This window comes from Plectropomus leopardus, chromosome 18, assembly GCF_008729295.1.
Source record: "Plectropomus leopardus isolate mb chromosome 18, YSFRI_Pleo_2.0, whole genome shotgun sequence".
Taxonomy (NCBI): Eukaryota; Metazoa; Chordata; class Actinopteri; order Perciformes; family Serranidae; genus Plectropomus; species Plectropomus leopardus.
The window spans coordinates 18,836,349-18,850,788 of NC_056480.1; the positions used below are offsets into that span (position 1 = coordinate 18,836,349).

Below are 14,440 nucleotides of genomic sequence, written 5' to 3' on the forward strand. Positions count from 1 at the left end.
CACACAAAGGCTTCTACTCTACACTGGTATACCATGCAAAATGGTGCTTTTGTGACGATTATGGAGCATTTTCTTTGATAGCTCCATACAGATTACACTCTGCTGTCTGAGAGTTGTCAATATACACATTTAAAAAGAAACCCTTAAGGGCTTGTACTCATCGCCCTAATGGGAGACATCTGATTTGCTCGTAAATTTTGTGAGCACTGTTGTGATTGGTACTGGGATGCTGTTAAAGGGATTCTCTGCAACTGAGGGTGGGCGGGCCTGTTGAGGATTTCGATTGGTCGGGACAGTATGTGGGTAGATAATCATTGGGTAGACGAGAGGAGCAGATTTCAGCTTTGGGGTGCAACTCCACAGGAGCTTAAAAACCAGCCTCTCTCTATCCCTCTCTCTCACGCACACACACATATTCAGCTAGCACTGCTGTGTGTGTTAATGGTTGGGTGTTGGTGCTCATGATTCAGCAGTGAAGCTGGCAGGGTGGGGGGACTCTACAGAGCCCATCTCCTCACTAATAACAGTAATAATCACAGAGCTGCTTTAAGATGCCTGCCAACGCACTCTGGATGCTGAAAGCTAAACCACAAGCTTAGCCACTGAGTGATATATGGAGGGAGCACAGGACCTCTACACATTCACAAATAAGAAAATATCAATCCGCTTGATTACGACAATATTATATTTTGTGATACTGTATCAGTTCTCAAATACACTATAAAGTTTTATTTGTCTGTCAAGTTTGACTGAAGTGTTTTATGATGAGTTAACAAGGCAGTTAAGCTAACATTAGCCTCAGTTTGGTGAAAAAGAGAAACGTGGACTGATGTCCAGCTGTATTTTTTCTGTTTAATTAGGAAAATAGGTGTAAGAGTAGGCCAAAACCAAGTTGAAGTCTGGCACACTTTACAGCCCTGCTGACGTGAGTTGTCACCTTAAAAGCTAAAAATAATCGGCACTTTCTTTTGCTCAAGTCAAAATATTCAATGTGCTTTTAATTCAATCTGTTTCTGTGGTTGTAAAGTGTCTTTAGCCATTCTCTTCACCAACATAATAACATTTTGCTGGTGTAAACACAAAGAGCATAAGTCTATGAAATGGAAAGGGCACACCACTAGCTCCTAATATTACTTTTTTAATTTTTATTATTTTTTTGTAATTGCGATATATTGCCTTGCTTACAGAATTGCAATACATCGTAACATACTGAATCCTAAATCCTGTTTGTGATATGTATCGGATCACCATAGTCTTGCCAATACACAGCTGCCTTCACACACAGAGAGACATTACAGTATAGACAGATTCGTAAGCATAAAACAGAAGAAACCCCATGCACAGCCGTGCCTCACTCCTGGTTGCCAGCCAGTGCATGATAATGCACAGTAAATTAAAGTTCTTGCATACATCAGGATATTACTTTATGAACAGCTCACATTAAAAACAAAAGAAGGAGGAATCTTAGACATACCACTTTATCAGATTCACTCGGTCCAGACACAACAAAGCTGATGGATTTTAAATGTAAGCTGTTAATAAAATGAATGTCAACCTGATTATCCTGGTGTGTGCTGAAACTTTAATCCTTGATACACAGGCATGCTGATCATGTATATCATATTACTGAAGCGCTGCGTCTCTTACCTGTGGGTTCTGGTCTCCAGTTAGAGTGCAGAGATGAGGAACTAATTTACTGAGGCTCAGTGGTGCGGCTCCATACCTGAAAGAGAGCCACAAAAAGACAAGAAGTTTAGAGGGATGATATTGATTCATGACAAGGTAAAGCAACATGAAATATCTGCAATCTAATGACAACATTGTCCATCATTCATTTCATACTTTCAGGAATGAGGAAAATTGCCTCTGTAGAAGGAAGACTAGGAATTTTAGAAAGCCTGATGTAAATTGTGAAAATAATGCATGAGCCCCAGGATTTATGTAATATATCTGGAACATCAGAGTACATAAATTGTACTTCATCCATAACACTTTTTTTAAATTTAAGGTAGCCAAGAGAGCTTAACACACGGCAACCTGAGCAAACATTAAACGCAGTGACTTGACAACACATACAAAAAAGAAAAAGTAAACAAACAAAACAACAAAAAACAAATGGAACACAAAATGAGAATTAAAAAAAATAATCAAATAACTAGAAACCGAACAAGTCAGAAAAAACGTAAGAAAATGGAACAGAACCACTGTGTCAACCACTGTGTTTTTTAATATATATATAAATACATAAATATATATATATTATATATATATATATATATATATATATATATATATATATATATATATATATATGCAGCACTTAAACAGTCCAAATTTGTAATCATTCAGAAACACACCAAAACTCTTCCATGTTTTAATCTGTCTACTCAGCCTTAATGGATACCTGTGTATGCCAAGTTAACACTTTAGCATGAGGTAGCAGCTTAGCATTTAACACAAATGTGTCACTTTACATTAGCAAAAAGATGCTTAAGTTAACACTGCCATTCCAATAGCCCAGAATTGCCCTGTTTAGTATTTAAGTAAAAAGGCCGTACACACATCCCAAATATTAATATTAATATTGACTATTTGCAAGTCATGGTGTATTGGAAGAAATTAATAAGCTGTGAAAAAAATATGGTGTAGTTTCAGCAGACAGACCACTTCGATTGGCCTTTTTTCTTTTCCTCTCCCAGATGTGATTTCTCTCCTGTGGCTTCTGGAAAAATGTCTCAAATGCCTCATGTGCACTGCATGGTTTGGCTCAACTTGAATCCACCCGACTCACTTTTCGTACAGGGTACTTTTCTTGATTTCGTTTTCTGCTGCAGATAGTACCCCATCTATGTAGAGGGGACTCACAGCTGATTGTCATAGCAACACTGTGTGAAACTGCTGTAAAATCATCTTCAAAACAACACGCTTGTTGCACCTCACTCCATCCAGATTTCGCTGAAAACAGAGGAACATCTGCACCTTATGAATTTGACCACGGCGTAGTTTTGCGGGCTTACATTTTTTTTTTTTAAATCTGGGTCAAGTTAATAATATTAAAAAACAATAATAACCTGTAGTCACTATTGATGACAGCTTGGATATTTAAAATGGCAGGCTTCTATATTGTGTAAGAACCGAATCTGGTGATGATTCTAATGAATCAGTGGTCCGCAGTGTTTTAACTCCCCCTTGTAGTAACAGCTCAGGGCGCTTGGAGCCTCAACTGAGGTAGTACCAAAAAAGAACCAAGCAATAGTCATGACTTTTGCCGATGGAAAACCACAAAAAAGAATGTCTCCAAGCGAGTTGAGTTGAGTCAAGCCTTGCCAGTACCATGCAGCGGAAATTGGGCTTAAATGGGGCGGCATATTTTCTTTGGAATATAAAAGTAAGATACAGTCCCATTCAAACTAAATGTAGAAAAGTAAGTCCTCCATCAGACTTGACAGCTGAACATGTGAGAGTTCAGGCCGAGGTGAACTGAGAACAGACTTTTAAATCACCCTGAAAGCAACAATCAGTCAACATGTATGCTTTAAGGAGCTGCATGACAAAAGCGGTGGCGTCACTTGCGGCACACGTGCCACTTCTACAGAGTCACACAAACAGTTAAGAAGATTAATCCTGGAGACAGAGACTATGTGTGTTTCTTGGACAAATAGGAAAGGGCATACTTATGGAGTGTAGTGTAAAAATCAACCCACATGAACTAACTGATATTGAAGATTAAAGGTGTACAGTAATGTTCTATATATAGTTAATCAATTTATGCGTTTTCTAAGAGTAAGTACAATTAGATAGGCTGCATGTTTGTATTTGGAATTATTGTAAGGACTAATGCATGACCATCTGCCAACCAGATAAGAGAAAATGTGCAAACTTTTAATAGCTTTATAATTTACTATGTATTCTTTCACATTTCACCCTGGAAGTGATTCAGCCAAAGAGGGGAAGTTACTCACGTGGTAAGCGTGGCACTGAGACAGAGGCAGATTCCTTCTCGACTGCGGAAGTTCTTGTGTTTAAAACCAAGAAGTAGCCTTTCCCAAACATACTGGACGAAGGAGGAGAGAGAGAAAAGCGAGGGATGAGGGTGTGACGAAAAGACAGTGAGAAGGGTTATGCCAGGCAGCTCATCAGGGGTTTGAGCAGATTACGTAGCACAGAGGGGGGGTACAATCTGTGGAGAAGTTCTGTGTCCAGATAACACAAAGCAGAGCAGAGACGTAGCCTGTGTAATTCCTTTATTACCCAGGTGAGGGAGCCCAAAACCTAGAGTACCTCTCAGCTGTAGTGACTATCAAATGATGTGGAGGTGGCGGTGGTATGTCTGCTGTCTCTTCTGCATCTTGATTTGAGCATTCTTCCAAATAGCTGGAATAACTACAATTGATCTGAAAGCTGCCTGCTGACTCTTCTGACAGCATATAAGCCACACAATGCAACAATGTCCTGAGTGTCAAATACAACAAAAATCCTGAAACTAGGGCTGGGCGATATGAAGAAAATCAAATATCTTGATATTTTTGACCAAATACATCGATATTGATGTTGTGACGATACTGTAGGTTTGACTATTGGTGCTCTCCAAATACCTACAATGACATTTTTGATAAATAACCATCATGAGTAAGTGTGTAAAGGCAAATAACAAAACAGCTTGAAAATTTCAGAAAATTACATCACTTTACTGTTATGCAATGTGTAAAACCAGGAAAAGGGGAAACTTACAATAATACAGCATCCAAAATCTCAGATGATATCTAGTCTCATATCAGGATATCGATGTTGCCCAGCCCCACCTGAAACTATTTTAAGGTCTCATTTATGCTCGAAAATAGATACATTCATTTCAAACACTGTGACCATCACAGCCCACAGTCTTTCTTGCATCCTGTTTGCTGACAAAAAGGACGTGTTCATGTCATGCTTAAAAAACACTACACTGGCCCTGCAATTTCCAGTGGTGATGCTCTGCTTCGTATGTGTCTATAAGCTCTTATAAAACATGCACCAATACAGATGAAATCAATGCCGAGTGTTGACCGAGGGACCTGTCCGTATCTGTATACTAACAATCTGAAAATGAGCATAAATGAGCCTTTGCGCAACAAAAACTGTAACTTTGTTTTGATGTTGAAATCAATCTCTCAAAATAATAACTGGACTGAAATCCTGGTTTCAGGTACCACTTATGTATATTACAAGAGGCTTTGTCTGGTCCTGAGGCTGAGATTTGAATGCACTTGTATGTGTGTGTGTGTGTGTGTGTGTGTGTGTGTGTGTGTGTGTGTGTTTCTCACCATGGGCGAGGCAGTCTGCTCCATACAGCGAAGGATGACAGCTTGGCTGTTCTCCCTGACCTGGTCCTTCCCGTCGCCCAGCCTGTCCACCAAAGCTGGCAAAACTACAGACAGAAAAAAATGGCACAAAGGGAGAGAGAAAGACCAAGAGTTAGTCATGAGAAAATGAAAAATGCAGTATAATGTGTGGTATTTACATCAGGTACAGGGGAAATGAGGCCACACATGGCAATGAGTCTCTAAAAGACCAAAGGAAATAAAGACTGCCCCCCAGTGGAGTGATTTTAAAACACACAAATACACAAAGATGTGTGTTTATCATGAGTTACAATCTTTGTATGTGAGAGAAAGAAACAAAAAATTATGTAAATGTAATGCCAGAGGTTAAGCAACACCACCATTGACACAAATGCTCTGATAAGACGAGGGCAAAAAGAGGACATGAAATGAGAAATGGACCGTGACTAAAATAATGTCCAGCTCATCGAATGCTCTTGTGTCAACTCCACTTTACACAACTGCTCCAGCACAGCCTATGTAACGTGCACTGCAGAAATACAAGTAAGAGCCTTAACATGCTGGCATTTAAGTGAACTATAAGGATTTTGGCAACTACACAAATGTTTCAAGTGGTTACTCTAATCCTCTATGAAATGTGGAACAGATTTAGCAGCAGAGGGCCCTCCGCTTCAAGTGTATTTTCAGCTTTTATCTCAAATGAACAGCTACTCTTTTTAGCTGAAGACCATTTGTGGGTGACAATATGAATAAATAATCTTTACTGAAGAGATCATTTAAAGGATGAGCTTGGTGATGTTTCATAGTTTTCTTATTATCAAAACAACCGAAGCAAAATAAACACTGACTTGTTCCTACAAAGAGTATCAAAAGCCTGATACATCTAATGTATTAAAAGACACATAGTGTCATTACAGTGTTCATGAGCACTGTAGTTTATTTTTGAGTCAACACCACAAGTATGGTCCTGCTTTCATAAAGGCTTACTAGCGTGCCCGCTGAAGAGTCATCAACAAATAAACTATTAACTCCTGTTGGGACATATTGCTAAAAACAACAGTGTCCATCTGTTTTAAGAAGTTATTTCTCTTAAAAAAATGTAAGTATGTAGTTGTGACGTGTTCTTTTTTTCCGTGAACACTGGCCCAATGGGCTGGATGAGTGCTACAAACAGTAGGAAAGTCAGACAGCACTGAGAGGTGGATGAGCAGTTTTGGTCTTTTCATAAGATGTGCTGTCAGTAACAAAAACCACTGCAAAACTTATCCTTTATCTCACAAAGTCAGAAATTCACAAGATAAAAGGACTTAAATCGCTTGTCAAATCCCATAACCCTGTTCAGACAAAATGCCAAAGCTGGTGACTCTTACTTTGTTCAAATATCAGTGGAAAATGTTAAACTTTCTGAGTTACATAAAACTCAGAACCTCCCTCTGACATTCACTCAATGAGATAAACACAAAAAATACACACAGAAAGGCATGAGCGCACGCGCGCACACACACACACACACACACACACACACACACACACACACACACACACACACACACACACACAAACTTCATTCCTATGGGGAGTGATGTCATCTGTCCTTTTCCCGTGTTTTTGTGTGTGTGTGTGTGTGTGTGTGTGTGTGTGTGTGTGTGTGTGTGTGTGTGTGTGTGTGTGTGTGTGTGTGAACATTATGTTACCATAACAGCTGGTTGCCTTGGCAATGAGGACAATACCCTCAAACAGAAAAAATGACAGGGGGGACATTGTTGCACACAACGTCATCATCTGTAGTAAGCATGACAACACACGCATGCATGCATGCGCACGTGCACGCACACACACACACACACACACACACACTTTCCTTTTATGTGGTGAATTCCCCCACTTTGTTCCATCTGTTACTACAGCAGGATCATATTGGCACACAGCTGCCAGGTCAATCACATCAACTTATATTTTCTAACACACTGCAAACAAGACAGTACCATCAAGTCAAAGCACATGATTATATGATGCGTATGTTTCACTTCCATTTCCACTTCACATCTGGGAGTCACATTGCACGATGGCCAACAGCACACACTCAAAGTGTACACACACACGCACACGCACACGCACACACACACACACACACACACACACACCGACTATAAAGCAATAAATTTTGGTGTCAATTCACTTTACATTTGGCAGGTGCATTGCTGAGAGCCCAAGGACATGCAATGTCAAATTTATTCAATATTAATAAACTTTGGATGTACAGTACAAACAAACAGTGTTTTGTGCAGCAGTGGGGGAAGAGCTTCTGGTTCTGTGGTGAGTTCAGTATATTTCACCACTGTTTCTAGGTGTGACTTGCGTGTTTTTATCCCACACTAAATTACAACACTAAAGAGTTACTGCCGGTAGATACTTAAGAGATCTGCACATTCTGGAAGTAATGGTGGATGTAAGTGTCCAGTTTTCTTCAGTACGGCCTCCATTCAGCGGCTTTGAGGGCAACGTTGGCTGCGTACTCAGTGGAGAAAAGTTAAACAGTGGACTCGTCCTAGGAATCATAGGGAAGGGAGCATCTTTTCCTGCCCCTAACCAGCGAGTCCCAGGTGGAACAGCCAGGCGTTGGGTCTACTGGATCTCGATGTTTTACCTTTGTTGGTCAGCTGGTAAACTCGGGATGTTATAGTAAGGTTAGCCAGGAGTCGAGGTCAGTCTGCCATTCAAGAAGGGCCAAGATGAGCTGTTCCATGGAGGATAGCTCACCCTTGAGCTCTGAGATAAAGGAAGTGACCATGCTTGAAAATTTAACCTCCATTTTTCAGGGAATAATACCAGTGAGGAGACGAGCAGCTAAACAGGGGTAAAACAGCAATGGTTTATAAAAGGTGCTTATAGCTTAAAATCTTCAGTAAAAAGCAATCAGCTTGCTTAGCCACCAGGATATAAACAAACCTAGCTAAGCTAGCAGGCAGTATGATGTAGTCTGTATCACCTATGACACAAAGGGATGAATCACAACATTTTCACGTGTTGGTATTAAAACATTAGTCGGGTGCTCTAATAAACTTTAAAATAGTTAATTTTCTTTCTGCAAGTTCTGCTAACTCCTTACAATGGCCTACAACATTTCTATTGGGAGAAACGTGCTGCAGCTTCAGAAACAATGCACAACACCATGTCGAACCACCGCCATGTCGAGCATGTTGTCCGCAGCAGGCCTTTACAGGCTCATAGGACGCTGCTGGATCTGATAACGTTACAACCAAACTCTTCTTCACATACATTGCGACAAAAATCGTGTAAGCTTTCCATACTAACTAATAACACTAATAACGCGAACACCTACAAAATACCTTAGCTAATCAAATCCATGCTCTGCTTTAGGACTGCAGTGGTTATGTCAAAGCAAGTGACTAATACGCCTGTTTGGATATTAATACACTTCTGACAGCAAGTCGCTGCAACTTGATTGTTTTTCAGGGGCGGATTTAGTGACTTGGCGGCACTTTGCACCTTTAACTGGAAATGATGATAGTGGCATTAGTAAAAGTTGCACTCAATTTTTTGTTTGAATGAGTGGTTCTCAAGAAAGCTGCCAGCAGTATTACCAAAGGCCCAGCAATCAGCCTGTTCCAAATAGGCGTGTTTTGAACAGGCACTGCACTAGTATGCCATAATGTCATCGGCCCTGAGTCAGTGCTGTAGATCAATACAATCGCTCAGTCTCAATGATCTCATCTTCCTCCCCTCTGAGTGTGTGTGTGTGTGTGTGTGTGGGGGAGGACGATGGGTTGGTGAAGGGGGAGGAGAGCGAGCACAGGAAAGGAGAGATGGAAGTCAGATGGAGGGAGGGAGATTCCAGAGGCAGCAGTGGCTCACAGAGATGTTTTTACCATCAATCTGAAACACAAACTCATACACAGAGCCGGGCTGAGGCACTGTCCTAGACTCTAGGAGAGACACAGTGTGTGTGCTTTGTGTGTGTGTGTTTTTTTGTGTGTTTGTGTGTATGTTGTGCTGGCAGACTTTGCGCAGTGTGACAGGTCCAGTCATCCCAGAGCTGCTCTGCAGGACTCAGTGTGTTTTTTGGGGACAAGAGCCAGTCTGGTTGACAAAGACAGCTGGTGACACCTTCAGCGGGCACACACAAGGGCTGGCACTGACATAACAGTAACACACACACACACACACACACACACACTCACAGAGTATGAAATCTGATACAAGATTCAGCACATGAGGTCATATGAATGAGAGGTGTGGTTTTGGGTTGTAATAGACCTAGCTACAGCATGGCAGACAATTCAGAGCCTAAATTTAGAGACTAAAGGATGTATATTAGAGAGGGGGTGGTGCCAAGCTTTAGAGCAGCGCTACTGGTCTGTCTCAGAGGAACCACAACGTGGAAGTGAGAGACAAAATGGAAGGTCAAAACGCCTAAGAGTCTGTGACACAATAAACAAACACAGCTCATGTTACAGTGTAGTTGTGTTTTTGATTGGGAAATGGTATTGATTTCTGGTGGAAGAAAGAACATTTGGTTTTGAGCTTGATGAACTGAACAAGAAAAGACATTCTTATCAACCACAAGACATGAGAAACTTAATTATAACAGTGTGTGTGTGTGTGTGTGTGTGTGTGTGTGTGTGTGTGTGTGTGTGTGTGTGCTATATAATGTTTGATTTTTACAGGAGCAGTCTGAAAAGCCAGAGGTCAGTGCGTCTGTGTCCCTGCCCCTGCGTGCCTCCCAGCACACAAAGCATCCAGCCCCTGATACCTATCCCTGAGGGTGTTAGGCTCTCCAGCAGCAGCCCTGTGTCATTTATTCTGGCTGAGTCACTGTCACTGTCATTTATTCTCCAATAAGCCCTCTCATCAGGGCTGTAATGGTTTGTGCATCCATGCCAAACCATCACATTGCAGGGATCACGGTTCAGTGCATGCAGAAAACACACTATGTAAAACTGATGAAAATAATGTGGAACCAAAGTTTACAAGTACGAGTGTCACCCACAAACTATAAAGTTGCTTTTACTTGAGCTTTTCAGAAGCAAGAGAAAAAAAATAAGGCTGTCAGCGTTTACTTGTTAATAATGCAAGCAGTGTTAATCGCCGGCCAACATTCCTGTCTTTAAGAGGCTGTACCGGGCTCAGTTTTAAAGCTAGAGTGATGATTTTGGTGTCAAATGAAAGAAGACCTAAAGAATCCAGTGGTGCTGTCATGCTAGCTTCTCAGGAAGGGGGCTAAATAATGCTCCAAAGTTAAGATACATTTGAAAATGGAAAAATGGCACGATCATTTCACAGGGATCCCTTGACCTCTGACCTCAAGATATCTGAATGATAGTGGGTTCTGTGGATACCCATGAGTCTCCCCTGTACAGACACGCCCACATTATGGTCATCCCATTCAGTTTTTTTTCTGTCATTTGATTCCCAATCAAGACAATCTGGTAGGAATGGTTCCACCTTGTTCATATGGACATCGGTTTCGTGAGGGAAAATTGTTGAATTGAAAACGCGATGAAGAATATGATTAATCGTGATGAACCATTTAAATTCTGCAATTTAAAAAAATTATAATGTGACAGCCTTAAAAAAAGGGATTTGTGTGCACTCAGTTTAAGAATAAATGCAAACATGTCATTATGAGTTTCACTGTACATTGAGCGTAATCTAAAGGCGTGGGGAGATGTCTCACCTGTGCCCAGATATCCTTTGAACCGCTCTCCCATGCGCTCCACAAACGCACCACAGATGTCTATTCCCAACAATGCCACCTAAAACAGAGAGAGAGAGGCAAAGGTTATAGTTGACCGCACATGTTGTATTTCACAGCAGTGTACCATACTTTTAATGTTAACAATTTGAGTATATTTCAGCAAGTTTCATGGTCTGCTTACACATCAACCACAGTGGCAGGAGTGAAAGAGCACACATGAATCGAGGATTATTCTCATTGCAGAGGTTTTTTAACAAAATTTTAAATCTGATCTTGGCATCGTAAATGAAAAAAAAAATGCTGAATCAAACCGTCCACTGAGGTTTGCTGACTCAGCAAACAGCCAAGACTGAGGGGTAATTTTGTCATGTTCAAGAAATCAAAGCCTCTCCTCGCCTGCCTTTTAAGATGCAGGCCAGTAAGTCTGCCAGCAGCTTTTTAAACCGTTTTGAGTCCCCAAATCTCTGATATCTGAGTGAGCCAACAGAGACTGGCAGATAGGAACTGATATGTAGTGAGACACTCGGGAGTCACATGGGGGAGACATGAAAAAAAGAAAAAGAGATGGAAATCTGTGTATTTAAAAAAAGCAGTCTGTCAAATAACATTATTCTACTTTAATTCTAAAAATACATTTTCCATGATAGTATATTTATAGAGAAAACTCTACAAAGTTTCTCTGCAGATTTAAGAGGTTGTTCATCGATGAAGTTTCTACTACCTGGCGATAAGTAGGTGGATAGAGACTGAATAAGCACTGTCCGGTAATATTTACACTACTCTTACTACTACTACTACTACTACTCTCTACTCTATTTTACAACTCTTTTGGCAATTATAGATTTATGTAAAATGATGATGAAGCCCATCTGACATCCCCACAACCTGCTTTTAAAAAAGTGTCAATGGAAAAACCCTATAAGTGATGAGCCTGGAGCCAGCTCCTTTCACTGGTGAAGACATGCGGTAGAAAACTCCAGAAAACCTAGCCAGCAGTCTTTTCAGCTGAGATTATTTTGTCACAAAAAAGAAGCAAGACGTTTGGCTGAGGTTGAAAATGTGTTTTTGTATGGATAAAGAGAACAGCCAGAAAAAAAGGTCTCAGAAACTAACACAATGTCCTATTTAACTTACTGTATCAAAGGTTGCTGTGAGTTAACAGCTGTGGCACTCTTTATGTAACCCTGCTGTGCCCTCTTTATACCATCTGCATGACAACAGCTAATGGAATTACACATCAATTTGCAATTTTTGAGAAAATGGTAAGAATCAAATGACTTTCCGATATTTAAATCCGTAAACTTTAGTCATGTCCCTTGACGGTCCCCTTACTCATCTCTCTTGTCCATTACCACAGTGATTTGGCTCAGTCGAAAAAGAAAAGCTGGTTTTGTGATATGACTCGTAGGGGGAAGGTAGACTGGATTTTTGTCTCGTGGTAAAGCTGAGTTTTCCACTGTGTTTCTGATTAGCATCACATCCCACACTGCGCTGTGCTGCTGGAATGCTTGTTTTGGCAGCGCTGCGGTAAAACTGAACAGTCCAAAAAGAAAACCCATTAAAACATTATTCTCCAGACTCCTCTGCCCTGAGTGGAGAGCCAGTCTGCAGTTTCTTTCCTATTTTAGTCAAAGGAAGCGCAGAGCCAGGTAACTAAGCAAACAAAAAGGGGGAGAATAGGGGCGCTGAGGAAAAACACAGGGACGAAATCCAAGCAATACCACAGAAAACAGAAATCACCTGGAGAAGAAACATGAGCTCCAGGTCACTATGATGACTCCTTCATAGAACTGACCTAATTTAGGGGGAAGGAGGAAAAACAGCAGGAGAAAGGAGAAACAGTTCAGGGAGGAAACAACCCTGAGGCCTCCCCTCCTCCACCCAGCACCCCAACAAGCTCGGCACCCACAACCAGATGCCATCTTCACTTGAAGAGAGACAGAGACGAGGAGACAGAGGATGAGAGGTACGAGAGGTAGAAGAGGCTGAGCTTGTTATCTACCTCAGACAGGAGAAAATGGAGAAGGAGGAGAGGTTTTCTCCTGCAGTTAAAAGCCAGACTAGGGGTGAGGAGGTAATGAGGGAAGAAAGACGACCAAATAGGCACTTAGGTATTACTCCAAATACTAAAAACAGCAGGCATTGAACAAAGTGGCATTTAAGAGGATGCTAGCTTCAAAACATCAGTTTGACTAAGGTATGCTGTAAAAAAAAAAAAACTGTAAATATTTCGTCCAGTATGAATGGCTCTTTGTGAAGACTAAGGTTGGTGCGTATGATGGCTTAGCCTGCTAATACACATTCCATGTACAGGGTTTACTCTGGATTCTAGGGAGGCTTTACGTGGTTTAAAGGTCCAAGGCTCACACAGCAACATTGGTGAGAGGAAAAAAACATGCAAAGATGGAGACAAGTGCTGAAACAATTAAACCATCACCAGGTAATTAGCCAACAATTTATCAAGTAAAAACACCAAACACTTTCTGGTTGTATGTCACCTCAGGCTCTGCGATGGTCATTTTTCACTACTTGACATTTAATAGGTTAAACTATTAATCATGATAACAAAACAATCAACAGATACACTGATAATAACAGGGTTCCTACAGCTTAAATCAAGTTAGATTTAAGACTTTTAAAGACCTTTTATTGCCACTCAGAATGAAATTTAAGACCAGTTTTACAATAACCAAAATTGTAGGACAATCTTGCCCCAACGTTTACTGTGACATAAGACATGGCTTTTTATCCCGTGAAAACATAACATTATTTATACCAAGGGTTGAAAAAATACCTTTTTAGATGGATCACGCTAAGGACAATGAACATCTTAATATAATGATCTATTTGGTTTATCAACCAAAGTGGGACTATAAGGCTATGGCATTTTCTAGCTGGTTTTCTTGGCGACTTTGTGTTTTTCACTCTACATGTGAGATCTCACTGCCTGGATTCGTATCATGACAAGTTTAAGAAGAGGAATTTGCGATATTGCTCAACAAAAAAAAGATGTTACCACTTATTTCAAGATTTTACAAAGCAACATCAAAACAATTTATAAAATCCTACTTCTCATGTTCCAAAAAAATGTAAAACTTTCGAAAGACTGATTTAAGACATAATGATAGTTATGGTCTTATTTTTAGATTAATGAATTCAATGCCTTTTAAGACTTCTAGGATCTGTGGGAACCCTGAATAAAAATAATGGTAAGTTGCAGCTCCAATAGATCAATTAAATGCTCAAAAACAACTTTTTTGGTGGGCTGTGGAATGACTTGTTTGACAGTGAATGATGGCCTGTGTAAGTTCAAATCCCTGCTCAAGCTGTGCTGCTAAATATAGACTCACTTTGATCTACGTGGTCACTGTGCAGTTGGTAGGCATGAGGCAAATCACTG

The 14,440-nt window shown here is 40.6% G+C and overlaps 1 protein-coding gene across 15 annotated transcripts in view; it reads right to left on the reverse strand.

Moving 5' to 3' along the window:
- Positions 1-14,440, reverse strand: part of clasp2 (cytoplasmic linker associated protein 2) — an 83,279-nt gene that overhangs the window by 63,786 nt on the left and 5,053 nt on the right. For all 15 annotated transcript variants that reach the window (XM_042505934.1, XM_042505935.1, XM_042505939.1 and 12 more), the window contains exons 2-5: positions 11,020-11,098; positions 5,304-5,407; positions 3,963-4,054; positions 1,648-1,723 (exon numbers count right to left, since the gene is read on the reverse strand). In XM_042505934.1, coding sequence (XP_042361868.1) covers positions 1,648-1,723; positions 3,963-4,054; positions 5,304-5,407; positions 11,020-11,098 — 351 coding nt within the window. The remainder of the gene's footprint in view (positions 1-1,647; positions 1,724-3,962; positions 4,055-5,303; positions 5,408-11,019; positions 11,099-14,440) is intronic.